The sequence below is a fragment of the Artibeus jamaicensis genome, unplaced genomic scaffold (genome assembly GCF_021234435.1).
Source record: "Artibeus jamaicensis isolate MK-2021 breed Jamaican fruit bat unplaced genomic scaffold, CSHL_Jam_final contig_497, whole genome shotgun sequence".
NCBI lineage: Eukaryota > Metazoa > Chordata > Mammalia > Chiroptera > Phyllostomidae > Artibeus > Artibeus jamaicensis.
In genome coordinates this window covers 5,995,413-6,022,559 of record NW_026521863.1, presented here as the reverse complement: position 1 = coordinate 6,022,559, position 27,147 = coordinate 5,995,413, and the positions used below count along the sequence as shown (strand labels likewise).

Below are 27,147 nucleotides of genomic sequence, written 5' to 3'. Positions count from 1 at the left end.
CTTTGGAGAAATCAGCTGAAAGTCTTATGGGAACTCCTTTGTAGGTAACTATCTCCTTTTCTCTTGCTGCTTTTAAGATTCTCTCCTTATCTTTAATCTTGAGTAATGTGATTATGATGTGCCCTGGTGTGTGCTTCCTTGGTCCAGCTTCTTTGGGACTCACTGAGCTTCCCAAACTTTGTTGAAGTCTATTTTGTTTGCCAAATTGAGGAAGTCCTTCATTATTTTTTCAAATAAGTTTTCAATTTCTTGCTCTTCCTCTTCTTTTTCTGGCAGCCCAGTGATTTGCATGTTAGAACGTGAAAAGTTGCCCCAGAGGTTCCTAAGCCTCTCCTCCTTTTTTTGAATTCTTGTTTCTTCATTCTGTTCTGGTTCGATGTTTATCTTCCTCCTGCTCCAAACTATGGATTTGAGTCCTGGTTTTCTAACCTTCACTGTTGGTTCCCTGTATATTTCTCTTCATGTCACTTTGCCTGGCTTTCACTTTTTCTTCTAGTTTATGACCATACTCAATCATTTCTGTGAGCATCCTGATTACCAGTGTTTTGAACTGCAAATCTGATAGGTTGGCTATCTCTTTATCACCCAGTTCTGTTTTTGGAACTTTGATCTGTTCTTTCATTTGGGCAATATTTCTTTATATCGGCACATCTGTTACATAGCAAGGGGTGGGGCCTTAGGTGTTCACCAGGGCAGGAAAACTCACATCACTGTGTTGTGGCACTGTATGTGGGAGAGGGGTCAGAGAGGGAACAATACCACTTGCTGGTTCGTTGCTGGCTTTCATTTGCTTCCCCCACTACCCACAAGCAAACTGGGCCTCTCTGGTGCTGATTCCTAGACGGGTGGGTTTGTGTATGTTCCAGGACCCTGCAGTGCTCTCCAACAAGCTCCCCTGTGAGGCTAGGAGTCTCTCCTGCTGCCACAACCCCCACAGATTTTTATAGACGGAGGTTTTGACGCTTTATTTTCTCACGCTGGGACCCTGGGTTGTGCAGTCTGTCTCGCTGCCCAGTTGTTCCTGGTTTATCTGCATGGAAATGTGAGACTGCCAGCTGCCGCCTCACCGTGTGTCCTCTCCACTCTGGCTGTCTGTCTCTGCCCCTCTCAACATGGGAGACAATTGTTTCTTCTTTAACTCCTTGGTTGTCGGACTTCCATACAGTTCCGTTTTCTGGCAGATCTGGTTGTTTTTTTTGTTTTGTTTTAATTATTTAAAAATAACAAATTTCTAAACAACCCTTTTTTGGTTGTGTGAGGAGGCAGCCCAAACCTCCATTTTGGCCAGAAGTCTATTTATTTATTTTTAGAGAGGAGAAATAGAGGGAGAGAAACATTGATATGGGAGAGAAACAAAGATCTGTTGCCTCTCACACACCAAACTGAGGGCCTGGCCCACAACCCAGGCATGTCCCCTGACTGGGAATCAAACTAGTGACCTTTAGGTTTGCAGACCTGCAGTCAGTCCACTGAGCCACACCAACCAGGACCAGAGAGTAAATATTTAAGGCTTTGTGGACTAGGAGCCAGAATTGAGGCTATTATGTAAATACTGTATAACAGGAAAGAAAATGGATTTCCAGAATACTTTTTTATTTAAATTATTTTATTGTTATTCAATTACTGTTGTCTGCATTTCCCCCCCCATCACTCTCCCCCACCCCAACCAAACCCACCTCCCTCCCTTGCTTCCACTCCTGCCCCCTTGGTTTTGTCCATGTGTCCTTTGTAGTAGTTCCTGAAAACCCTTCCCCCCATTATCCCCTCCCACCTCCCCTCTAGTTACTGTCAGATTGTTCTTAATTTCAATGTCTCTGGTTCTGTTTTGCTTATTTTTTCTTTTGTTGATTAGTTTCCAGTTAAAGGTGAGATCCTATGGTATTTGTCCCTCACTGCCTGGCTTATTTCATTTAGCATAATGCTCTCCAGTTCCATCCATGCTGTTGCAAAGGCTAGGAACTCCTTCTTTCTCTCTGCTGCATAGTATTCCATTGTGTAAATGTACCAGTTTTTTGATCCACTCATTTACTGATGGACACCTAGGTAGCTTCTAGCACTTGGTGATTGTAAATTGTGCTGCTATGAACATTGGGGTATATAGGTTCTCTTGGATTGGTGATTCAGGACTCTTAGGGTATAATCCCAGCAGTGGAATTGCTGGGTCAAAAGGCAGATCCATTTTTAGTTTTCTGAGGAATCTCCGTACTGTTTTCCACAGTGGCTGCACCAGTCTGCATTCCCACCCACAGTGCACTAGGTTCCCCTTTTCTCCACATCCTCACCAGCACTTGTTTGTTGATGTGTTTATGATGGCCATTCTGACCCGTGTGAAGTGGTACCTCATTGTGGTTTTAATTTGCATCTCTCTGATGGCTAGTGATACTGAGCATCTTTTCATATGTCTCTGGGCCCTCTGTACGTCCTCCTTGGAGAAGTATCTGTTCAAGTCTTTTGCCCACTTTTTAATTGAGTTTTTTTGTCTTCCTGGAGTTGAGTCCTGTGAGTTCTTTATATATTTTGGAGATCAAATCCTTGTCCAAGGTATCATTGGCAAATATGTTTTCCCATATAGTTGGTTCTCTTTTCATTTTAATGCTGTTTTCTTTAGCCATGCAGAAGCTTTTTTAGTTGATGAGGTCCCATTTGTTTATTCTTTCTTTTATGTTCCTTGCTTTAGGGGACATATCAGTGAAGATGTTGCTGCATAAAATGTCTGAAATTTTCCTGCCAACGTTTTCCTCTAGGACTTTTGTGGTGTCATGACTTATATTTAAGTCTTTTATGTACCTTGAATTTTTGTGTATGGTGTAAGTTGGTAATCAAGTTTAATTCTTTTGTGTGTAGCTGTCCAGACCTCCCAACACCATTTGTTGAAGAGGACAGAACACTTTTATTGATAAAATTTAAAACTTCATTTGTGGATCCTGAAGTTTGAGTTTGCTATATAACTTCACATATAACAAAATATCATTCTTCTATTTGTTTTTTTCTCAGCCATTTTAAACCATTCTTAGTTTGTAGGTTATACAAAAATGGGTGGCAGGACTGAGTTGGTCAACTGGCCATATTTTGCCAGCCCCTGTTTTAGGGCATAATTAAAACTTCAAGAGAATTCACTTGGTAGGGTTCATGATTATAGATCATGATTTCTGAGCACAATACAGCTTGGTTATAAGTTAATAACAAAAGGATAAATTTAAGAAATTTTCGTATATTTGGTTACTTTAAAACGCCTTGTTAAATAACTCAAGGGTTAAATAATAAACTTAACAGAAATTTATAAAATCCTAGATATGAGTGATGATGAAATCAAATATAAAGTTTGTGAGATAGGATTTACGTGGTGATATGAGACAAATATTTATCTTCAGTTATTTATATTGGAAAGAAGTAAAACTATTCTATAATGTAAGGATCATCAGCCAGGTAAGTATCTACCTTCCTTACAAAGTTACCAAATGAACAACAGGAAATCCAATGAAAATAGGAAGATAACTTTTTTAAAGTGGAAATTAATTCAATAGGAAGAAAATGGTATAGTAGAAGAGATCAACAAATACAAAATGTGATCTTTGGAAACAAATGAACAAAATAGACAAACTGCTGTCGAGACTGATTACAAAAGAGAAAGCCTAAACAATTTTATGAATGAGAACTTGGGCATGGCTGTAGGAGAAGTAAGTGACAAGGCAGTCAAAGGTAATTTTTTAATGCCTAGGTGGTTCAACAATGGGAAAGAAGTCTTTGACAAATATGCTAAAACAACTATATCTGTATTGTTTTTTAAAAGTACCTTAATTCTTACCTCATATCCTTCACAAAAATTAACCCTAAGGGAGTTATAGATATAAATGTAAAAGTTAAACTTCTAGAAACTTTGCATTTGCAACCCTAGATTAGGTAAAAGTTTCTCAGATTGGACACAAGGAATGAATCATAAAAGAAAAAAATTAATATTGGACTTCATTAAAATTTAAAACTTTCGCTCTTTGAAAGAGACAACTGAGAAAATGAAAAGGCAAAGCACAGAGTGGGAGAGATGATCTCCAGCAGACACTTCGGACAGAGGGTTGTGTTTAGAATTTTTACAGCACAAGAAGGCCGACTACTTGACTCATGAGGTCTGTCCAGAAAGTATCCACCCACGTCACATGAAAAACGGAGACATTTTTTGAAAAAGATACAAGACATAAGAAACACTGTGTGTAAGACAATGACACCTCAGTCCCCTTCAAAGTAGGCACCTTGGCACCTCACACAGTTGCCCCAGTTGCCATCAGCTTCCTGTCATATTTTCCTGAATGTCATTGATGGTCTGAAGTCTCTTCCCCTTCAAAGGTAATTTTAGTTTTGTGAAAAGCCAGACATCTCATGGCACCAAGTGTGGGCTGTAGAGGGGCTGAGTCACCTGGGTGATTTTATGTTTTGCCAAAAAATTCTGCATGAGGTGTGATGCATGAGCCGATGTGTTTTCACAATGAAGCTGCCAATCACCAGTTGTCCATAGCTGTGGCCTTCTGAATCATACAGATAGTTTCCATTGAGGAATGTTCAAATTTAACGCAAATTGATGCAGATTCATTGCTCTGCTCATTCAGTCATTTTGAATGTGACAGCCACACAGTACACAGGCTCACTCAGTGGTGTCTGCTGCTCACTGACTAGTACAGTACAGTGAAGTCGTCACTGTTTACACATGCGCATTCCAGTCCACTCTCCTTGGCTGCCAGGTTACATCAAAGTCACAAACTGTTCTCATTTTGTTAACAATGGCTGGACTTTTTCTAGACAGACCTTGTATATGTAGGTGATATGAATACATATATATAAACATATGTATATGACAAGGAATTTGAACAAACATGTCCAAATGATAATGTACAAATGATTGATAAGCACACGAAATCATGTTCAGCATACTAGTCATTGTCAAAATGCATATTAAAACACAACATACCACTGCACAGCTACTAGGATAGCTAAATCAAAAGACTGACAACAACAAATGTTGGTACTGCTGGTACTCAAATGTACTGCTGTTGGGGATGTGAAATGGTATAACCACTTTGTAAACCAGTTTGGTGGTTTCTTATGCAGTTCAACATAAGCTAAACATACCAACCAGCAATTAATTCTACTTCTAGGTATTTATTCAAGAGGAATGAAACCATCTGTATACAAAAGGTCTTGCTGATTTGGGTTATCCCACATGCTTATTTTCTCTGTAAAATGGACGTGGTAATAATACCTTCCTTGGATGGTCTTTAACTTGTGTGAAGCACTTAGCACACTGACACGTGCTTTCCAAATGATGTCTTTTACATTATATAATATTGTTTAATACATATATTATATACATTTATATTCTCTTTAAAGCCATCTTGATCTTAGCCAGAGGCTAAGTTAATGATTATATCTAGTCTTTGATACAAGTACTTTCCCTTTAAGATTACAAATTGAGTACTTTTGTCTGTGTGTGTCTCAAAGGTGAGTGATTTCACTTGGAGCCATGATGGGACTCAAGCGCTTATTTCATATCGAGATGGATTTGTCCTGGTTGGTTCTGTCAGTGGACAAAGACACTGGTCATCTGAGATCAACTTGGAAAGTCAAATCACATGTGGCATATGGACTCCTGATGACCAACAGGTAATGCCTCTTGAATAAGGGTGTGTAATGTTAAAACTGTAAGAGCCGAGAAGGAAATGAGTTAAGTATTATCACAGGGAAGAAGGGGTGGGAATAAGGGAGTTGGCTCCAAATCCTTTTAAAGAATCACAAAAGGGAAAAGAGCAATGACAGTGTCCAGCTAAATCTTAAAACAAAAATTTGAAATGAACCATAGATTGGAGAAATAATATTTTCCACCAACATGTTAAACATTGGGTTAACCTGATTATGGAATATTGAGACAAATTTAGTTTTAAATCTGTGTACATAGCCAATTGAAAAATGTATAGTGGACATAAGTAATAATTTACAAAAGAAGTTCAACTTGTCAGTAATTATATGGTGGAAAAGTATTCTCAGGGAAAAAATGCAAAATATCATAATGAGGATATATTTTCATTTATTAGCAAAAGTAGTAATAAACTGATACAGATGTTTTACTGATTATTGGTAAGAGTAAAATCAGCTCTGGCTGGTGTGGTTCAGTGGATTGAGAGCAGGCCTGTGAACCAGAGTGTCACAGATTTGATTCCCAGTCAGGGCACATGCCTGGGTTGCAGGCCAGGTCCCTGGTAGGGGCGCATGAGAGGTAGCTACACATTATGTTTCTCTTTCTTTCTCCCTCCCTTCCCCTCTCTCTAAAAATAAATAAATAAGCTCTTTTAGAGAAAGAGTATAATCAAATAAGTATTCTCATTCATTACTAGTAACACTGTATATTTTAGACATTTGGGGAAGCATATTGGTATAATAAGAGTATGTCAAAAACCTTAAAAATTATCATCTACTTTGACCTAGTAATATACTTTAGGAATTTATCTAAAAGAAATAAAGGGAAGAAAATAACAGTTCTTTCTGATAGTAAAAATTTGGCAACAGCCTACTTGTCTAAAAATAGGATGGTTAAGTAAACACTTAAAATATTACATAGTAGTTCCGTAAATTGTAGATTGTGGTTACAAAGATGGTATAATAACCTGGAAGAGCTCTTACAATATAACGTTAAGGAGAAAAGTCATAATTCGAGGCATTATATGTGGTATGATTACCACATCATAAACACCCAAGAGAAATTGGGAACCCTTTCTCTGGAAAACTGCGCTCGTACACATTCGTGATTGTATGTTTCACTTTGCATAGAATTTTGGAAGCTCATAGGATTCCATCCATGGATTCTCCCCCTTCAAATCTCCCCCTTCTGATCTAGATAGTTTAGAGATGACATTGAGGGTAATGTTCCCCAACTTTTTATTATGCACATATTCAGACATTACAAAAAAACTTGAAAGAATATATTCTCCTTAAACTCAACAGCTAACATTTGCCATATCTGTGCTCTCCCTCTTCCCTGCCTTCACCCTCCCTCTACACACACACACACACACACACACACACACACACACACACATTTTTTTTGTAGTTCTACTTATGAACGTAAGTTGTAGACATCATGGCATATATTACCATGCATGTCCTAAGATTAAGATCACTCTATATTATCACAACTAAAAATTAGCAGTGATATTATCTGATATTCAGACTATCTTTATATTTTCCTAGTTCTTATAAGAATGTATTTTATAGACTTTATTTTTCATTTCTTTGATATCTGGAGCCAGGATCAGTTTTGTTTCTGTACAGTCATTGGTTATTATATTTTTAGTCTAGAATAGTTTCCTCTCTTTGAAGGTTTTCTGTGACACCGCCTCTATAATGAATTCAGTGTGCTGACCTCGTTGAATGCTCCATGCTTTGGGTTCCACTGATTGTTTACTCACTCCCATTTAACTTCTCCTAGCATCTGTACTTCCTATCAAGTGCAAGGTAGGATCTACATTAGATTTGGATTAAACAGTTTGGTACTTTATAGACGACATCATATTCTTAACCACATTAAAAGGTGTATAATGTCATATTTGCTGAGTTTGATGGAACCTTTGTAAAAACAATTATTTTTCGCAGCATGTTCTTAATTTCATCTACATTCACAGCTAATTTTTTTCAACTAATGTATTTCAGGCTAAATTTATCTCTCATTAAATTACAAGAAGGGTGTAACCCTAACTGGAATTTATAAAATAGCTGAGGATTCTGTCTTAGTCTGCTTGGCTTCCATAACAGATTTCCACAGGCTTGCGGGGCTTAAACAGCAGACATTTATTTCTTACAATTCTAGAGGCTGGAAGTTTAAGATCAAGGTGTTGGCAGGTTTGGTTTCTCTTTGAGGACTGTCTCACTGGCAGTGGTTTGGCCTGGCACAGTGGTTTAAGAGGTCTCCAGAATCTCTGAATAGGCTGATTGGGGAGGGACTTTTTTTTTTTAATACAAAACTAGTCCACTAAGGCTGGGTGAAGTGGCTGCTTTTTCTTAATGCACAAACACCAACACACAGAATCAAGGAAAAGGGAAATATAGGGAAATATGCCCCAAACAAAGGTACAACATAAATCTCTAGAGGCTGACCCCAGTAAAGTGGAGATACATGATTTTTATGACAGGGAATTCAAAGTAGAAATTATAAAGGTGCTTAATGAGGTCAGAAGAAAAATGCATTAAAAAGGGAGAGTTTCAACACAACACAAAGACACAACATTTTTTCAAAATTAGAAATTATGGAGCTACAGAATACAGTAACTGAAATGAAAAATTCACAAATGGTTTCAGCATCAGATCAAGCTTGATTAGATTAGATCAGATCAAGCCAAACAAAGATCAGTGAACACGAAGACAGGTATATCCAATCAGAGGAGTGAAAAGGGAAAAAAAGTGGGACAGTGAGGAAAGCTTAAAGAGCTTTTGGGATCACTATCTACTGGACCAATACATGCATTTGGGACTCCAGGAGGAGAAGAGAGAGAGAAAAGGACAGAGAGCTTATTCAAAGAAATAATGATGGAAAACTTCCCGAATATGAGAACTGTAAGTTGTTTTATGGAAGCCTCATTGCAATCACCAGGAAAATACCTATAGAAGTTACACAAAAGAAAAAGGAATGAAAGCGTATGAATACAAAAAAAAAAAAATCAATAGAACGCAAGTGGAAATAGCAAGAGAGGAGAAGGTGGACAAAAGAACTATAAGACTCATAGGAAACAATTAACAAAAAAGCCATAGTAAGTACTTTTCTACCAATAATTACTTCAAATGTAAATAAGTTAAAACTCCTCAGTCAAAATACCTGGAGTAGCTGAATGGATTTTTTAAAATCCAGCAAAATCCAGCTGTATGCTGCCTACATAAGACTCACTTTAGATTTAAGATCAAATATAGGCTGAAAGCAAAGGGATGGAAAAGATATTTTATACAAATGTTAGCCAAAAGAGCAAGGATGACTGTATTTATAGCAGACAAAGGAGACTTACAGTCAAAAACTGTCATAAGAAACAAAGACATATAATGGTAAAAGGATCAACTCATAGGCAGATATAACAATTATAAATCTATATGCATGTAATAGCATCTGAATATATAGAACACTAAATAAATATATGAAGCAAACTGAAAGGAGAAATACAGTAATAGTAGGAGACTTCAGTACCTCGCTTTCAATGGCTCGAACATTCAGACAGAAAATCTATAAAGAAATAATAGACTTTAACAACAATATAAATCAAATGGACCTAACAAATAGCCTGAACAGAAGTAGAACATATATATTCATTTTTCTCAAAAGCACAAGGAACATTCTCCAGGATGAATCATATGATGGGTCACAAAACAAAGGGTGGGGCAGGGGTTGTGGTGGGGGGAAAATGGAGACTACTGTACTTGAACAATAATTAAACTTTTTTTTTTTTAAAGAAGAAGAAAATAGCCCTGGCTGGTATAGCTCAGTGGATTGAGCACGGGCCTGCGAACCAAAGCATTGCAGTTCGATTCCCAATCAGGGCACATGCCTGGGTTGCAGGCCAGTTCCCAGCAGGGGATGCATAAGAGGCAACCATACATTGATATTTCTCTCCCTCTCTCCTTCCCTTCCCCTCTAAAGCTAAATAAATAAAATATTTTTAAAAATAAAAATTAAAAAACTACTACTAAAAAAAGAGGAAAACCAATTTAAGAAGACTGAAAGCATATCAGGTACATTTTTTTTATCAAAATGGATTGAAACTAAATGATTAACATAAGGAATACATGAAAATTCACAAATATGTGGAAATTAAAAATTGTAAATGAACCAAATGGTTAAAGAAGTCAGAAGGGAAATTAGAAAAACTCTGAGACAAAATGAAAACACAATATACCAAAACTTATAGAATATAGTAAAAGCAGCACTAAGGGGACAGTTTATAGCAATAAACACAATATATAAAAGAAGAAAGATTTCAAACAATTTAACTCTACACATCAAGGAACTAGAAAAAGAGCAAACTTAGTCCAATATTAGCAGAAGGAAGGAAACAGCATTTAGAGCAGAAATAAAATGATATGGAAAACCAGAAAAAAATAAAACTTTAAGAGTTGAGTTTTTTGAAAAGAGCAACAAAATTGAAAAACTTAGCTAGACCAAAAAAAATGACTCAAAATCAGAAATGAAAGAGGAGACATAATAACTGATGTCACAGAAATAGTATCATTAGAAACTACTATGAACAATTATATGCTAACAAATTGGATAATCTAGATGAAACATAATTTCGTAGAGAAGAGAACCTACCCAGACTTATTCATGAAGAAATAGAAAATCTGAACAGACTTATAATTAGTAAGGAGATTGAATTAGTAATCAAAAACCTCCCAAGAAAGAAAATGCCAGGACCAGATGGCTTTTCTGGTGACTTCTGCCAAACATTTAAAGAAGAATTAACACTGTTTCTTCTCAGTCTCTTCCAAAAACTCAAAAGACAAAGGAATACTTCCAAATTCATTTTTTGAGGCCAGCATCACCCGGGTACCAAAGCCAGACAAAGACACTATAAGAACAAAAAAATTACCAATGTCTCTGATGAACATACATGCAAAAATCCTCAATAAAATACTAGCAGACTGAACTGAACTGCACATTAAAAGAATGATACACAGGAATCAAGTGGGTTTTATCCTTGGTATACAAGGACACTCAGCATTTGAAAATGAATATGCTGCATTAACAGGATGTAGCACAAGAATCATAAGATCATCTCAATAGATTCAGAAAAAGCATTTAACAGAATTCAAAACCCTTTCATGATTAAAAAAAACTCAACAAAATAGAAATAGAAAGAAAAGACTTCAACATAATAACCCTCAATGGTGAAGAACTGAAAGCTCTTCTGCTATTGTCAGGAACAAGATGAGGATGCTCGCTGTCTCAACTTGTAGTCAAGATAGTACTGGAAGTCTTTGCCAGAGCAGTTAGGCAAGAAAAGTAAAAGGCATTGAAATAGGAAAGGAAGAAGTAGAACTATCTCTGTTTGCAAAAGGCATTATCTTATATGTAGAAATTCCTTAAGACTACACGCACACACACACAATTTCTGTTAGACGAATTCAGTGAAGTTGCAGGATACAAAATCAGTATACAAAAGTTAGTTGCATTTGTATTTATTAGCAATGAGCTATCTGAAAAGGAAATTAAGAAAATACTATTTATAATAACATCAAAAATAATAAAATACTTAAGAATAAAGTTAACCAAGGAGCTGAAAGACTTGTACACTGAAAACCACAAAATGTTGATGAAAGAAATTATAGAAAACACAAATAAATGAAGACATCTTGTGTGTTAATGGAGTGAAAGGCTTAAGTTATTGAAATCTTCGTATTACTTAAAGTGATCCACAGATTCAAGGCAATATACATAAAGTCCAAATGGCATTTTTTACATAAATTTAAAAAATTCTAAACTTTAAATGAAACCACAAAGGACTAAGAATAGCCAACACAATCTTGAGAAAGAAGAACAGAGCTGGAGGAATTGCACGTCCTGGTTTCAAAACATACAAAGCTGCACTAAATAAAATAGTATGATGTTGGTATAGACGCAGACACAGGAACCAGTAGACTAGTATAGAGAACCGTGAAATTAGCCCATGCATGTGCAGACAAACAATCTGCAGCAAGGGCGCCAGGAGTGCACAATGGGAAAGGGTAGACTTTTTAACAAATGGTGCTAGGAAAAGTATATATGATCATGGGGAAAAAATCAAATTTGAACCTTGTCTTTTTAGATTTTATTTATTTTTGAGAGAGGGGAAAGCAGGGAGAAAAAGAAACATCAGTGTGTAGTTGCCTCTCATGTGCCCCCTACTAGGAACCTGGCCCATAACCCAGGTATGTGCCCTGAGTGGGAATTGAACCACTGACCCTTTGGTTTGCCAGCCAGCACTCAATCCACTGAGCCACACAAGCCAGGGCCAAGCATTGTCTTAGGTTGGGAACCGCCCTGCCTGGTTTTAGGAGCTGTAACCCTCCCCCCATCCCCCCCATGGCTAAGGCTGAGTGAGCGACCTTCAGACCATAAGCCACTAAGGAGACAAAGCTTATCTCCCTGGCAGGAGCCCTGCTTCTTCTCCTTTTACTTCATCCACAACTGGCCCCCATACTTGATCAGTTAGCCAGTAATGGGTAAGATTCCCCAAGGGGGGAACCACCTAAGACAGGCATGATCATGGGGAGGCCCCAGGGAAGGACTTGGGGGACTATGGAGAAACGGGGTGATGGACCCTCGCCCCTTGTCTTTGACGAAGCCTGACTCCCCTGAGTCCATGAGAAGTCTCCGAAAATTTCTTGGCTATCTTGTCTCCTCTGCCTGACTTAAGCCTGAAACAATGACAGAGGGCTGTGCAGCCCTGTGCTGGAAAGGGCGGGCTCCCCAGGGGATCTCAGGCCTGAGAAAGGATATGTAAAATCCCGTGAAGTCTGCTTTGCTAAGAATGCTCTTAGTTAAATGATAAAGGCCCGAGCAGGAAATGAGTTTGTTTCCCAAAGTTTTGTAGCTTCTTAGCTGATAGACCCTGACTTAGAAGAAGCCCTAATAGTTCTTTGTATGCTACCTACTGTTTGACCCTTACTGCCTGACAATGATTAATGAGCTGTACCTGTATTCCTGCGCAAATTAAACCCAATAAAAGCCTGTCTAGGTAAGGGTCTGCGTGCTCTTGAGAGGGTGGCCAGGCCACTCTGAGGCGCTCCCCACTTGAGGGAGTAGCCATGCCGTCCCTTTTCCTCCACAGGACTCGGTAGTCCATGTAAATTTGTTTCATATCTCATCCATGACGCCACAGGCACTGCGGGCTCGTGCATGCGTCAGTCTTATGCCATATAAAAAAAGACTTTGACACTGTAAAACTCCTAGAAAAAAACACTGGGGAAAATTTGATGACATTGGTCTTGGCAATGATTTCTTAGATATGACACCAAAAGCTAGGTAGTAACAGCAAAATGAGATAAGTAGGACTACTTTAAATTAAAATTTTTTTGCACAGCATAGAAAACAATTAACAGTGGAAAGATAACTTTTGGAATGGGAGAAAATATTAGCGAACCGTCTATCTATAAGAGTTTAATATCCAGAATATTTAGGGTGCTCCTTCAGTTCAACATCAAAACAAAACAAGCTCTGACCATTGTGGCTCAGTTGGTTAGGCATCAACCTACAAGGCAAGAAGTTGCTGATTAAATTCCCACTAAGGGCACATGCTGGGGTTAGGGGTTCTGGTCCCCGGACACGGTACGTACAGAGGGCAGCCAGTCAGTGTCTCTCTCTCAAATCCATGTTTTTCTCCTTCTCTTTCTACCACCTTCTTTCTCCTCTCTAAAATAAATAAATAGAGATTATAGTCACAAGTTAAAAAAAACACCAAGCAACCAGAATTAAATTGGACAAAGGATTAGAATAGACATTTCTCCCAAGAAGACGTGCTGGTAAGCACCACAGATGTGAACAATGCTCGTCACTAGTCATTGGGCAAATGCATGTCAACATCAGAAACGGGCACCACCTCAAACCTGTCGGGATGGCTGTTACCAAAACAAGTAAACAAACAAAAGCATTGGTGAGGAAGCGGAGAAATTAGAACCCTGTACCCTGTTGGTAGGAATGGAAAATGTTGTAGCCATTATGGAAAACAGAATGGAGATGCCTCAAAAAATTAAAGGTAGAACCACCATATGACCCAGAAATCCCACTTGTGGGTATTTATCCAATAGAATTGAAAGTAGGGCCTTAAATAGATGCTTGCACATTATATCCATTGCAGTATCATTCACAATAGCCAAGGTGTGGAAACAACCTAAATGTTCATAAAAAAAATACTATGTATTTTTCAATATATGAAAATACTAATTTCTTCTTGTGCCTACTAATGAACTTCTTTAACAAAAGGGCTAACAGGAAATAATTTCCTGGTCTAAGTAGAGTAAAAGGCTTCTGACCAGCCAGCAGCTGTCAGGGTACAGAGCAATGGAAGCAGACCCAACAGCACTTGTGACTGGTGTTAAAAATAAAGCCTAACACTGGTTAGAGGGAAGGGCAGATTTTAACCAGGAACAATGACTCCAAAAAGAGGAGAGTTGAGCGTGAACTGAACTAGGCTTCCATCTGTGCAGAGGTGATTGAGCATTTTTTTAAAGATTTTATTTATTTGTTTTTAGAGAGGGGAAGGAAGGGAGAAAGAGAGAGAGAGAAAGATCGATGTGTGGTTGCCTCTCACATGGCCCCCTGTAGACCTGGCCTGTAACCCAGGAATGTGCTCTAACTGGGAATTGAACCAGCAACCCTTTAGTTTGCAGTCTGCACCCAATCCACTGAGCTACACCAGCCAGGGCTGGTTGAGCATTTTAAAGGGAGAATTAGGGAGTAAGACGTGGGGAGGCAGGAAGGGATGCAAGCAGAGTGGAAATTTACAAAAATCAGGAGGCAGGTATCCCAATGTGATTAGGCTATCTGGGTTTGCTAACAGGTATTTATCAAAGTTAGGGACCTACCCTCCCACAGAGACTGGAAGACAGGGGTACCTGTTGTCAGGTTTTATCTGGAATAAACAGTATATTCTTTTGGCAACCTCGAGCTTTTCCAAGCAAGAACTTAACAGGGCTGGAATTGTCACCCTAGCAACACAGCCTTGAGTCGACAGAACCATGCAAGTGTTTGTTCAAGTCTCTCTCTGTGTGTGTGTGTGTGTGTGTGTGTGTGTGTGTGTGTGTGTGTGTGTGTGTGACAGAGAGAAAGAGAGGTCATTTGTGATGAGAATCTATCGTAGTAGTTTTCTAGGCCAAAGTTGAGGCCTAGTCAAGAAGGGCGCTCATCAGGGGCTACCTAGAATTTGGTCTGTCGCTGGTAGTAGCACACGTCACCTCCCTCCAGTGTGACACAAGACTGTATTTCAGTGCCAAGGGTAGGGCTGGTGTGCATGCAGGGGCTCTGCATCGACACCAAAGCCATCATCATGCTGTGGTATTAATAAAGACACGTGAAGGAAATATAACACTAAATTCACTAGAAACTGACTTTCAAATAAATTTAGATTCCTAATATATTGCATTGTTTTATTGTGGTGAGAACACTTAACATGAGGTCCACACTCTTAACACACTGTCACATGCACGGCACCACGCTGGGAACTGCAGGCGCCACGCGGGCAGCAGGTCTCCGGCGCGCAGTCATTTCGAGTAACTGAAACTTCAGATCCACTGAACAGCAACTCTGTTTCCCTTCCTCCATTCCAGGGCAACAGCTCTTCTGCTCTCTGTTTCCATGGGTTTGATCATTTCAGATTCCTAATGTGAGTGAGATCATGCAGTATCTGGCCTCAGTGACTTGATTATTTCATTAGCATAATGCCCTTGAGGTTTATCCATGCAGTATTCATCCTTAAACATGCTGAATTATATGTACGCATATATATCATATACAAGTAAGGGTATCTCATTAGAAGTGATTGAGCATGAAAAGAACTTGTTGTAGTGGAGATTTTTTAAAATTTGATTTCAGGTTGTATTAGTGTTCTTCAGTTATTTGTGACATATTTGTTCCGAAACAGAGTAATTCCCTCCATCATTGTTTCACAAGTAGACTGTGCTTTTTTCCTTCTCTCAAATTTTATACTGTATTCTCTTCCCAGGAAAGCTGTGCTTGGAACTGGATAATAATGTGGGGGGAGCTGGAGAGGGGGGCTGGCTTTTTGTTCCATTTTACCTTAATGTAATGTTGAGCACTGGTAACTTATTAAGTCACTGGCCCCTTATCCAGGAATTATGTGTTTGTTCTGTTGTTTGATATGTGTTCCTCCAAAATGAAAAAATGCGGGTGGGATTCAAAAGACACTTCAGTGCAGAGGTGTATCCCCTGCCTTCATAAATACTTACTGCTGTGTGTCATCTACCAAGACAGACCCTGGGGAGATCGCAGTGAGCAGAGCAGGCATTGTCCAGTCCTCAAAAGCTTACCGTCTAGTGTGGCAGTCAGAGACCAGGTAGTCACGCAGCACAGATCGTGGTGATGGTTGCACTGGTAAGACGTGGGCACTGTAAGAACCAACACGGAGGGCTCAGGGGACTCCGTGCCTGTGTCTGTGTGAAGAGTGACTGTTTGCTAATGAGCTGTCAGTATTAAAACAAACAGCTGTAAGTGATAAATGATAAATGACTCTTTCAGCCAGCACCAAGGTACAGAGCTGCTCTTCAGAACATCCTTGAACAAATGAGTGAGTTATCCATGCCATGTGTCTTACAGTGGGGTTCCAGTGTATTTTTTTAATTTGAAACACATAAATTATACATTTCAGTTGAAGTTACAGGAAGTCATATTCAGTATTTATCATCATTTAGAACTGCTTTCCAGCATTCGGTGTCCGCCTTTCCAGAGTTTCGGCAGAGTTTCTGTTGCTTTTGTCTGTGTTTTCTTTAAACGGCATGCACTAATAATTCATCACTTCCCTGGGGAAAGTTTTAGCCTTTTTTTTTTTAGCTTTCAGTCATTAAAATGTAGATCATGCTTAAAGGAATATTTGATAGAAAGTGATTTATTTTAACAGTTCTGTAAATTCTATTACTACTTAATTAGTAAGCTTATTACTACTTAAATGAAATATATCCTCTTGCAATTAATTTTTTTAAATTTCTTAGTTTATTTATCAAGAGAAGCTATTCCTTAGCTCACATACTCATGTTTCAGAGTTCAGAACACACGTCAGAGACATTCCAAGATCATTTTGTTCTCTGAAGGATACCAGCCTTCTTTATCTCCTCAGTATCTTTCCCGGAATCATAATTTTTGTAGAAACCTGTGCATGCCCTCATTCTTTGTTCAGCCACACCAAACTTACAGGAAGCTGCAACCCCCAGGTATGCGAGGGTGGTTCTAACAAGGTGAAATTGCAGATGCTGGGGCAGAAGGCCATGCATCTGAGGTTTTGTCAAAGCACTGGAAGACTTGGTAGTTGTATTCTCAACACCAGCACCCTTCCAGATGGAGAAATGGCCAACACTCCCTTCGTGAATCTGTCTTAATCATCAGCATTTATATCCTATTGATAAAATTTGCCTTTTGATTGTTACAGACTTTAATGCATTAAAAAAAACCCATTTATTGAGTGTCTCTTGTATACCCAAAACAAGATGCCAGAGGTAACAACTGTGAACAGTCTTGGCCCTCAAGCTTAGTGTTATAATTTTATTTTTAAAAAATGTTTGAAGATTTTATATATTTATTTTTAGAGAGAGGGGAAGAAAGGAGACAGAGAGGGAAAGAAACAACAGTGTGTGGTTGCCTCTCATGTCCCCTCACTGGGGACCCAGCCTGCAACCCAGGCATGTGCCCTGACGGGAATCAAATCAGCGGCCTTTTTGTTTGCAGGCTGGCACTCAATCCACTGAGCCACACCAGCCAGGGCCTTAGTGTTATAATTTTAGTAGCAAAAAGAGGCAATATGTGAAAAGCCTTAAATCCTCATCTTTCTAATCAGATAGCCCTTGCTTGACCACTTAACTTTCTCAGCTGCATTCCTCTCAGGCTGTTTCTGCATCTGTAAAATGGAAATAGTTTGCTTGGTCGTCACAATGAGTTGCTCAGGGTAGAGAGATCTCATTAGACACAAAAGGTAGAAAGTTTTAATGGCAGTCAACGCAGACTGCAAGGCCCACCACACAAAGCAGGAGGTAATAGCATGGACCTGTGGAGGTCCTGCTTCCCAGCCACTGGGAGATGCTTTAGAGCTGCTCTGATAGAAGGGGTTACCCCCACCTGCTCTCCTCTGCCCTGCCTGCTCTGCCCTGGGCCTGTCCCATCCTTCAGCATGGCCGTGAGGGCCATACCTTAGGGTCAGCCTCAGCACACGCATGGGACCTTTGTTCCAGCATCGCTGGTACTTTACTCAGGATTATTTTGACAGGTAGTAAGGTAAAGCTTTCAGTATAGTGCTTAGCACAAAATCAGCACTTAATAAAGATATTAATACCGTTAATACATTATAACATTAATTATTAATACATTAGTACCATTCTTATTCACAGTGAAATGAAATATTAGACAAACCATCTCAGGATCATCTTCTTTTCCCAGTATGGTTAGATAACATGCTTACATAACCAAACGTACTTTCTCTTGGGTTAAATGTACACCTAAATTTGAGAAATTCTTACCAACAAACCTCTGCTGCTGCTTTATTTTCCAGAAAAATAAATAAATATTACCCTCTTAACTCTCCTCCTCCAACCCAAGAAAACAAAACAACTCACAGAAGGTGAAACTGGGGTTTTGCTAGTATTGTTTGATAATGTCCATACAACATAATGAATATCGTGCTGCTAGTCACATTTCGGTATTAGAGAGGACTAAAATTTTTGGAGTAACAAGCAGCTAAATTTTCTCTACTTAAAGCTTTGTTTATCCCCTCAGTTACTTCGGTGGTCTGTGTTTTTAGTTCTAAATAGAGTTTGCCTCTCTAAACAAGTCGAGGCGATGAGATTTTCGGGAATAGGAGGGCCTTGCCCCCTGGTCATCAGCAGTCCTGTTCCTCACTTGCAGGTGCTTTTTGGTACAGCCGATGGGCAGGTGATCGTCATGGACTGCCACGGAAGGATGCTTGCCCATGTCCTCCTACACGAGTCTGATGGCATCCTGAGCATGTCTTGGAACTACCCTGCCTTCCTGGTGGAGGACAGCAGCGAGAGCGACACGGATTCCGATGACTACTCCCCTCCCCAAGGTAGCTCGCTGCTCCGAGGGGGTCAGACCCGTTTGGAGGAAGGAGGGGAAAGGTCTGCCACAGGCCCAACACCCTGACTTTACTGGGAAGCAAGCTCTCGTGAGCGAAATGCAAGGCCAGTCTGCCTAATCTCTGTTCTTGATTTGACTGTCTTCTCTCTGCCATCCTCTTTCTTGCCTTCACTGGTCAGGATGATGAAGTGCCATTGGCTTAGGTGTTACTAGCTAGAAAATGAGACTTTATGGCCTTCTCTGTGTCCCTGCAATGTGGTGAGAATAAAGAGCTGGAGATGAAATGCGCTGTGCTATCATGATGACTTAGAATGTGAGGTTCCACATCCCCAATGCTGTTAAAGCCCGTAGCTTTAGTGCATGAGAAAAGGATTGTTACTTCTGCCCATAATGAAGGCCAGCACGTTGGACAGATAGCCATGCCCCTGTCTTTATTTTGGGTAGAAGCTCTTCCCTCTCTTAGTTCAGAAGAACCTACCCCCACATCCCCTCACCTCCTCACCTACACCCCTCATAAGCCTCACAGCGACATTAAACCAGATTAGTTGGCATCTGAGTTTTCACACATTTAGACCTGTAATGGAAGATTGTTTCAAACTTGGTGGAGATGGCTTTGGACTGTAGCCTCCTTCACGTCATGCAGTGTTTTACCTGTAAATGTGTGGCCGACACAGTGAAAGGTTCACTGTTTGTGTGGCCATCACCAACCAGTGTTGGCACTCAGAGCTGGCCTGCCCAGGGCCTGGCTCTTTTTCAGTGTCTTATTCCCTGCACCACCTCTTTTTTTTTTTTTTTTTTAAACAAAATGAAATCATGCTATGAAATAGTGGAAGGCACAACTGCCCAGTTAGGAGTGGTTACACTGCGGCAGGACTTGCCCTCAGCCTGGACAGCTGTGCTCACGCTGTGTGCTTAGTGCCCTTCATGGTCTAAGGCACACGCTGGGCGATGCCTGCTCTTTCCCGTGACTGTGAGGCAGGTTTGTCCCATGAAGAGCTGGTTTGGGGAAGTCTTTAAAAGTCATTTCCCATTAGCACCTGCCCCACTGGGACCAGGATTATAAAACATTGTCATCCCTCTCCCCACCATTCTCCTACAGGTTGGGACAAAAGTTGGTTTACAGTCTAAACCCAAAAGTACGTGTATGAAATTGAGTTCATTCTTGTGTTATTTAACTATTAATGTGTGATTTTCCATCTGAACAACTGTAAATATACTTTAGCCCCACCCTGTATGTTATAAGACATTCAGTTGTTACATTTGCCTACCATTAGAAACATATAACACATTAGTGCCCAAGTTAATACACTTTTCACGCATTTCACCACCACCCACCCTAGGGTTCTTTGGTGAGCACCCTCTGGGCTGTGAAGTTGGAAGTGGTGTACAATGGGGCTCTATTTGGTAGCATCCCAGTCCAGTGTCCGATCTACACTGTCAGGCAGTTTGTAAGACCCTCTGAAGATGGCAGCTTGTGGCCCTGGATTTTGGTTGTGTGCTCATTGTCTCTTTTTACTCAGTACTTTTGTTCCCACAGATGGTCCAGCAGCCTATCCAATCCCGGTGCAGAACATCAAACCTCTGCTCACTGTCAGCTTCACCTCGGGGGACATCAGTTTAATGAACAACTATGATGACTTGTCTCCTACTGTCATCCGCTCAGGACTGAAAGGTACAGAGGCTGCATGCGACCCCAGTCCCCGGGACCAGCCTTCCGGGCTGGGCGTCGCACACCCAGTACTTAGTGATTCCTGTCCTCTGCAGTGACTTCTTTCTGACTTAAGGCAGTCTGTTGGTAAAGGCCCTTTCCTTTCACCCCTTTACTTAACTGACAAGTCGCTCCCTGGTCTTGCCTAGAGGAGGGGTTGCTGACTGTCAGTCTCCATCTTCCCCCTCTTCTCCCCCTGCGACAAGAGTGGTCCCCTCCCTGGTGCGCAGTGCGTTGGCCTTAAGCCAACACTGTCTACAGAGCATTGGGCAGCAGCACCTGCTGTTCTCAAGACAGCAGACGGTGCACGAGACACATTTAAGCAGAAGCCCTTGCAATTTGAAGGCTTATTAAGGGACCAATTGTTGTGCAGCAGAGTTACCTTGGCAGACTTACAGAGGTTCACGGTTACACCACTGAAGCATTGATGTGAAGGTCGGCAGTCAAGTGCTGATACCTTCCTGACAGCCATTGTGAAAGGCTGTTACCTCAAGAGAAAAGCAGTGTCCATAGGCAGTTAGAGTGGTCTGAATTTTCCAGTGTGAGAATAGTACTGGTCATGTGGCCTTGGTGAGTTTTTCTGAAAAATAATTCTCTCCTCAGGGTAGAATGGTGTAATGGAAATAGAAACCCCTGGGCCTACTTTAGTCCTTGATGTTCTAGGGACCAACTAATCTGAGTGGGAAGTGGGGGCAAACCAGAATGTTCAGTTTAACCTGCTACTGTCGTTTAGAACTGGCCATCGGGCCAGAGTCCTGACTGTGTGCCGCTGCGTCCTGGCTGAGTTGCTTGGGAATCACAGGGAAGTAGACAATAAAGTCCATATACCTAACTGTTGATTGGCTGGAATGCATCATATTTGCCTGTACATCCCCCTGCCCCTAACTACTTAGTAATTGATTTTTTCAACTAGAAAATATTTGTAGAAGCAAGTTATACCCTATCTGTGGGCATCCCATTTTGCTGTTTCAAAACTATAAATGTATAAATTGTTTAGCCTGTAGACTCCTTAGGAACATGAACCAGGTAAGAAGTTTTTCTTTACCACAAATGAGCTGTTAGATGCAGAGTATTTTTTTGTCTATGTGATGATGGTGAGCTCAAATTCTTAGGCTTTTTCTGAATTTCTCTGTATTTTATGGAACTTAAATACAGGGATGGTCATTATAAATTAAATTCTCCCATATATTTAGTAATTTAAGCTCTATTTTTTCTTCAAAATTCTATTTTTAAAACTTTTAGCCAAGTTCATTCATTTAATCAGAACCAACGTCTAGTCTGAAATCCTGGACTTTGTTCTCAAATATCTGATCAGGGCTAAAAAGAATGCAGTTACCACTTAATTTCCTTTTTATTCTTTTAAAAAAATTTGTTTATTTTCAGAGAGAGGGGAAGGGAAGGAGAGAGAGAGAGAAACATCATTGTGTGGTTGCCTCTCATGCATCCCCCACTGGGAACTGCCTGCAACCCAGGCATGTGCCCTGACTGGAAATTGAGCCGCAGTCCTTTGCTTCACAGGCCTGCACTCAATCCACTGAACTACACCAGCCAGGGCTCCTTTTTATTCTTTATAGGGAGAATTCTTCTGATTTTTTTACTAACCTGCCTACATATGAAAACTTTATTTTTTTATTCCTTGAATGTATTATCTTTTTCTCTGTTTCTCAGACTAGATTGTATTGGAGCAGCATTTTCAACACATTTCCATCAAATTTGCAGCAAAGGATCAAGAACTCATTTGATCAAGGAAGATGACCCAAAGTAGCCCTCACAAATGTGAAATTTTTTTGACTCCAGTTTTATTCTAATGCCTATCCTATATCCACTTAGTGTTTCTTTGTTACTGTCTCAAAAATTATCATCAGAAAACTCCCAGTGAAGAAAGATACTTAAGATATTCTTTAGTTTTTTACCAACACCATAATTATGTCATGTGCAAAGGAACTTAGAACTCCCCATGGCTCATGGTCCCCATGACCAGCCATTTTCCTTGCCACCTATCAGACTTCCTTCATGGGGTGTGTGTGTGTGTGTGTGTGTGTGTGTGTGTGTGTGTGTGTGTGTAGCAGCCTGAGATCTGGCCACCTGCTTCCGTGTACAAGCATAGCACAAGGATTGGTGGAGAAGGAAAAAGGTTTTTATGAATAGGGTACCCAGTGGGGGGGGCGTGGCTGGGAGCATCTTTGCTCCAAGCCAACATCTTCCTCAAGACACAGAAATTCCCTTTTTCTCAGAAAGACAGAAATCCAGACCCATGCCCAGAAGGTCCCTGTCATGATTATCTGCCATTTTTGGAGGCCCAGGTCCCTGCACAAACCGGTATCCCGTCTCTCCAGCTTTCAGGTTCTCCCGCTCTGGGGTACACGCCTGTGGGTTCCAGCATCACCATTGCCTCACCTAGCTTCTGTCTCTCTCCTGGGACCAGGGTGTCTTGCCCCGTCACTGCAGCTGGTCATGCCAGGGGCTCAGTCCACTGGGTTCCAGCATGCAAGGCTGCTCGCACCCCTAGTGCCTAGGAACTTTCCCAGTTCGTGTATCTGTGTGTCCGTGGAATCCATGAACATTCCATGCCCCACCCTAACCAGGGACGAGGAAGAGAGTGAGCTCCTCCACACCCACCCGTTTAAATCTTTCCCCCCAAATCCTGCACACTGTTGGAGTGTCCAGATCTCAACCAGTTAGGGCCAGTGTCTGCTATGTTTGTCAACCCCACAGAGTCTTTGCCCCTCTTTCGGCTGCCATTTTCCAGAAAGGAGCAGGAGTTTTCACAGCCACACATAGAAGCGCGAGCATCTTGGCCCCATGGGGTGTCTGGCCCCACTGCCTGTGGAGGCTCTGTGCAGCCTGTGTTACAGGGCCGCTCAGCTGCTGGGGCAGGGCATACAGGTCTGCACGGCCAGGTTGGCTTTTTTTATAGTTGCTCCAGTGTTACAGAACAGACCCATGGGTGGACATAATATACTATTACCGAATGGACCCCCCTGCTTCTCCCAGGGTCCTCCTGTACTAGGTTCACCTTGCCTGCTGCCAGGGAATCACGTCTCTCAATGCCAGAGATTGGTGAAAAGGAAAGGAATTACTTACTCAAAGGTTATACAGACTTAAGAGTAATGACTTAATGTCTTCATTAAGATCCCAGCACACACAGTCTTTCCTTCCCCCCTTGGCCCAGTCTGGGGTACAGTATCTCAGGAAAAGGAAGCAGGCAGTCCCAGTAATCCATGGTCAGCTGGCAGGCCCCCCGAGGTTCCCAGCACCATCAGCTGCGATCTCCAGTTCTTAACCCAAACTTTTATGGCACCTTCTCTTGACCCACCAGCAAGAGTGCTTTCACCCTTTTCCTTCCCGCAGTGTCTCTCCTGCATTCTTCCCAACCACTAAGAGAGAGCTCTGTGTCACTGCTACATCCTGCTTTTCGGCTACCTAAGCTGTGTAGCAAAGGGAGCCCCAAAGCCATGCGGTCCCAACCAACTACAAGCTCTCACACAGGCGCTGTAACCGGGGAGGGGGGGGTTGTTGCTTCCCAGTTACATCCTGGGTGGAAGTCACTTTCATATCCCTGGCTCAAAGCATGGTCACAGCTATTTAACATATCTGTGAAACTGGTTAAAGGTTATAGATATGTTTTTCTAGTGACCATGCCAGAGGTTAGCTGCAAAACAGCTCTCAGTGGCCCTGCTCCATGTGTTCAGACTTGTGGGGGTGAGGACATCATATATATATATATATATTTAGTATTTCCTAGATACCCTGAGTTCTGGATTCCATTACAAATCCCTTTTTAAGCCCCCCCCCCCCCCAGCTGTATCCTGTTACACCAAGGCACTGAAAGGACCTCACAAACCCCAGGTCCTTTCAGTCCCAGGATGCATTTGGCACTTTCTGTAACTCCTTCCCTTCTTGCCAGGGTGGGAGGGGACGGGGAGAGGAAGGATTGGCTTTCTGGGCCCTACCCCCCAGATATCTGGCCAGACTCCTCTGGAGTCTGAATTCACAGACTGAACTCCCATGGAGTTCCATGTGAATGGGGGTGAGGAATGACATTTGCTTTGCAGATGTTTCCTGAGCAAGCTGTGCCTCAATGAAAAATTTGAGAATCCTAAATTTGGGGACTTTTTATCATACAGTGAACCATAGATTGGTTTACCTTATTGGGTTTTTTTGTTTTGTTTTGTTTTGTTTTGTTTTTACTTTTACTCTTTCTTGAGGATTTAGGAGAGGAAAAACTTTTCTTCCTACCCATTTGAGGTTCCGCAACTGGGACCCTGTAAAGTAGACCAGCAAACAGGCGGACAAGAGAAGAGCAAACAGTGTTTGACTTGGGCATTGCGCTCAACTCAAGGAAGCACTCGGAGATGAGTAACTCATGAGGTGGTGAGAACATAGGATTACATAGCATGTTAACAAAAGAATAATACATTTTAGAGAAGTGACAAAAAAAAGGAAAAGGACTAAATTTCTAGGGCAGTAAGTGGTGGGAACTAATGCAAGATAAGGGCTAGTTCATACAGTTTGTTTTGTAGGTTCTTCTGGTGCCTTCTCCAGGTTGATAGGGCCTAAGTCAGTCTCCAGGTACTGATTTATGTTTTTTCCTGGTGGCAGGTCGCACACATTGACAAACTTAAATCTTGCTTTTTGGCAAATTGGGAGAGGCAGAGAGCTTGTCTTGTATTTGCTTATTCTCAAAATAATCCTTATGCCAATGAGGCATGTTTCAGGTGGCACATTCTGGTATCCTTCAAAGAAAAATAATTTCTTCAGGAGTTTCAAAATTCTCTGACAGAAACAGTGTGTCTCTGGTAGCAAAGCAAGCTCTCGAAAGCGTGTCTCTTCACCCACTTTCCCCTATAAAGGAATTCAAACTCGAGACTTTCTTTGTTGTGCAGAATTTCCTTTTTCTCATTTCATTGAGCACTGAGAAGGTCATGAGGAGTTTTTGGAGATTCAGAGGTTTTGGTCAGTGTAGCTGCCCGCTCCCACAGTTTTAGCTCCTAAGATTTCTCTGGTTGTCCTCATCGACAGACTTTTTCTTTTCAGTCCTGCTGTGCTCACGAACAGCACTCTTATTAGAGAAAACACTGTACCTGCTGTTGTACCATCACATGAGTCCCTGCTTCATTCCTGCCTTCTTTTCTGTCTGTGTGCGGACCTGCATGCACACGTGCACACACACAAGTACACACACATCTGATGACTAACAAAAAGACGAATCTTGAACTTGGATGTTTAAGGGGAAAGACCTGAGTGAACCCCCAGCTCCCAGCCGGCAGCTCCAGTACATGTGTCCAGAAGAACGTGGTCCTCTCCCCACCGCAGCCTGGCTGCATATATAATTTTGATCCTCCAGGCTTTTCCCAAAGAGAGATTCGTAAGATTGGCTGGCCAAAGTACAGTGGAATAGTGTAGTTTTGCTGATTTTTATTGTGTAAAATGTTTAAGAGATAAGAATCCACACACACTTCATAATCATCAAGAAAATTCGGTGTTTCAGGAGCAAGGGCCTCTTTTGCACTTCAGATTGCCACAGCCCTAGAGACTATGCTAAGGAATAATGAGAAGAGGCTCCTGGATAAAGCGCTAGTTCATTCCTTCTAAGTCATATTTTTAAAAAGTTTTTGGAGATTCAAAAAAATGAAATTATTACTAGACATTGGGCAAAGATACCAGGGATTCTTTTCTAAAATAAGTCAGGCATAGCTTACCAAAATGTCTGGTACAACGAAGGTTCTGTCCTGACCACACCTGGACTTCGTATCCTTGCCTCTTCCTCATTATAGTGACATCTAGAACTTGAATGAATATTTTTTTTCATTCTTCTCCAGTTAAAACTCCAGGGCTAGGAATTCAGCCCCCGAGAGTACTCCTGTACCCCTGGCCGAAATTGAACAACCCAAGGTTTTTCTTTCTCAGTCCTACTCGTGAATTCTTCACATCAGGGTGTTACGAGGGACCCTGCTTCCCCGATGACTGGCATTCCTGTCCTACATGTCAGGACGGTTCGTGCTGTCAGAGGGTCCAAACCGCGTCCCTCTGGCCCGGCACTGGTCCCTGCCGCATCCCTCAGTGTCGCTACTAGCACAAGTGGTAGAACAAGAATGGCCTGGTTATCGTGGAACTTACTCCTGTGAAAGACTGGCTTGCCTTTGTAGACTGCAGCTGTCTCAGGGTGACTTTATAACTCTCAAATGCACTCTGAAAGAGTCAGGAGGCTTCGCCTAGAAGTAAGTGACAGATTTATTGAAGAGTCCTAGGGTTCGTAAATTAGAAACACAGCCAGGCAGTACGTAGACTGTTCCAACAGAGAAAGGAAAGCTAAGGGTTCTTATAGTAAAAAGTGTGTTCTTTTTTTAAAAAAATATTTTCTTTCTTTATTTTTTCGAGAGAGGGGAAGGGAAGGAGAAAGAGTGGGAGAGAAACCTCAATGTTTAGTTGCCTCTCATGCGTCCCCTGCCAGGAACTGGCCTGCAACCCAGACATGTGCCCTGACTGGGAATTGAACCGCCATACTCTGGTTCGCAGGCCCGCGCTCAATCCACTGAGCTACGCCAGCCAGGGCAAAAGTATCTTCTTGAAAAGAGCCAGTCCTGTATTCTTAACCCCGGCACTGGCCCAACATGTTAATCTTCAGATT

General features: G+C 41.2%; 1 protein-coding gene across 5 annotated transcripts in view; it reads left to right on the top strand.

Annotated features, from left to right (window-relative positions):
• The window catches only part of TULP4 (TUB like protein 4), a 205,876-nt gene that overhangs the window by 139,212 nt on the left and 39,517 nt on the right, over positions 1–27,147 (top strand). For all 5 annotated transcript variants that reach the window (XM_037126219.2, XM_053668691.1, XM_037126218.2 and 2 more), the window contains 3 exons: positions 5,488–5,649; positions 18,617–18,797; positions 20,346–20,480. In XM_037126219.2, coding sequence (XP_036982114.2) covers positions 5,488–5,649; positions 18,617–18,797; positions 20,346–20,480 — 478 coding nt within the window. The remainder of the gene's footprint in view (positions 1–5,487; positions 5,650–18,616; positions 18,798–20,345; positions 20,481–27,147) is intronic.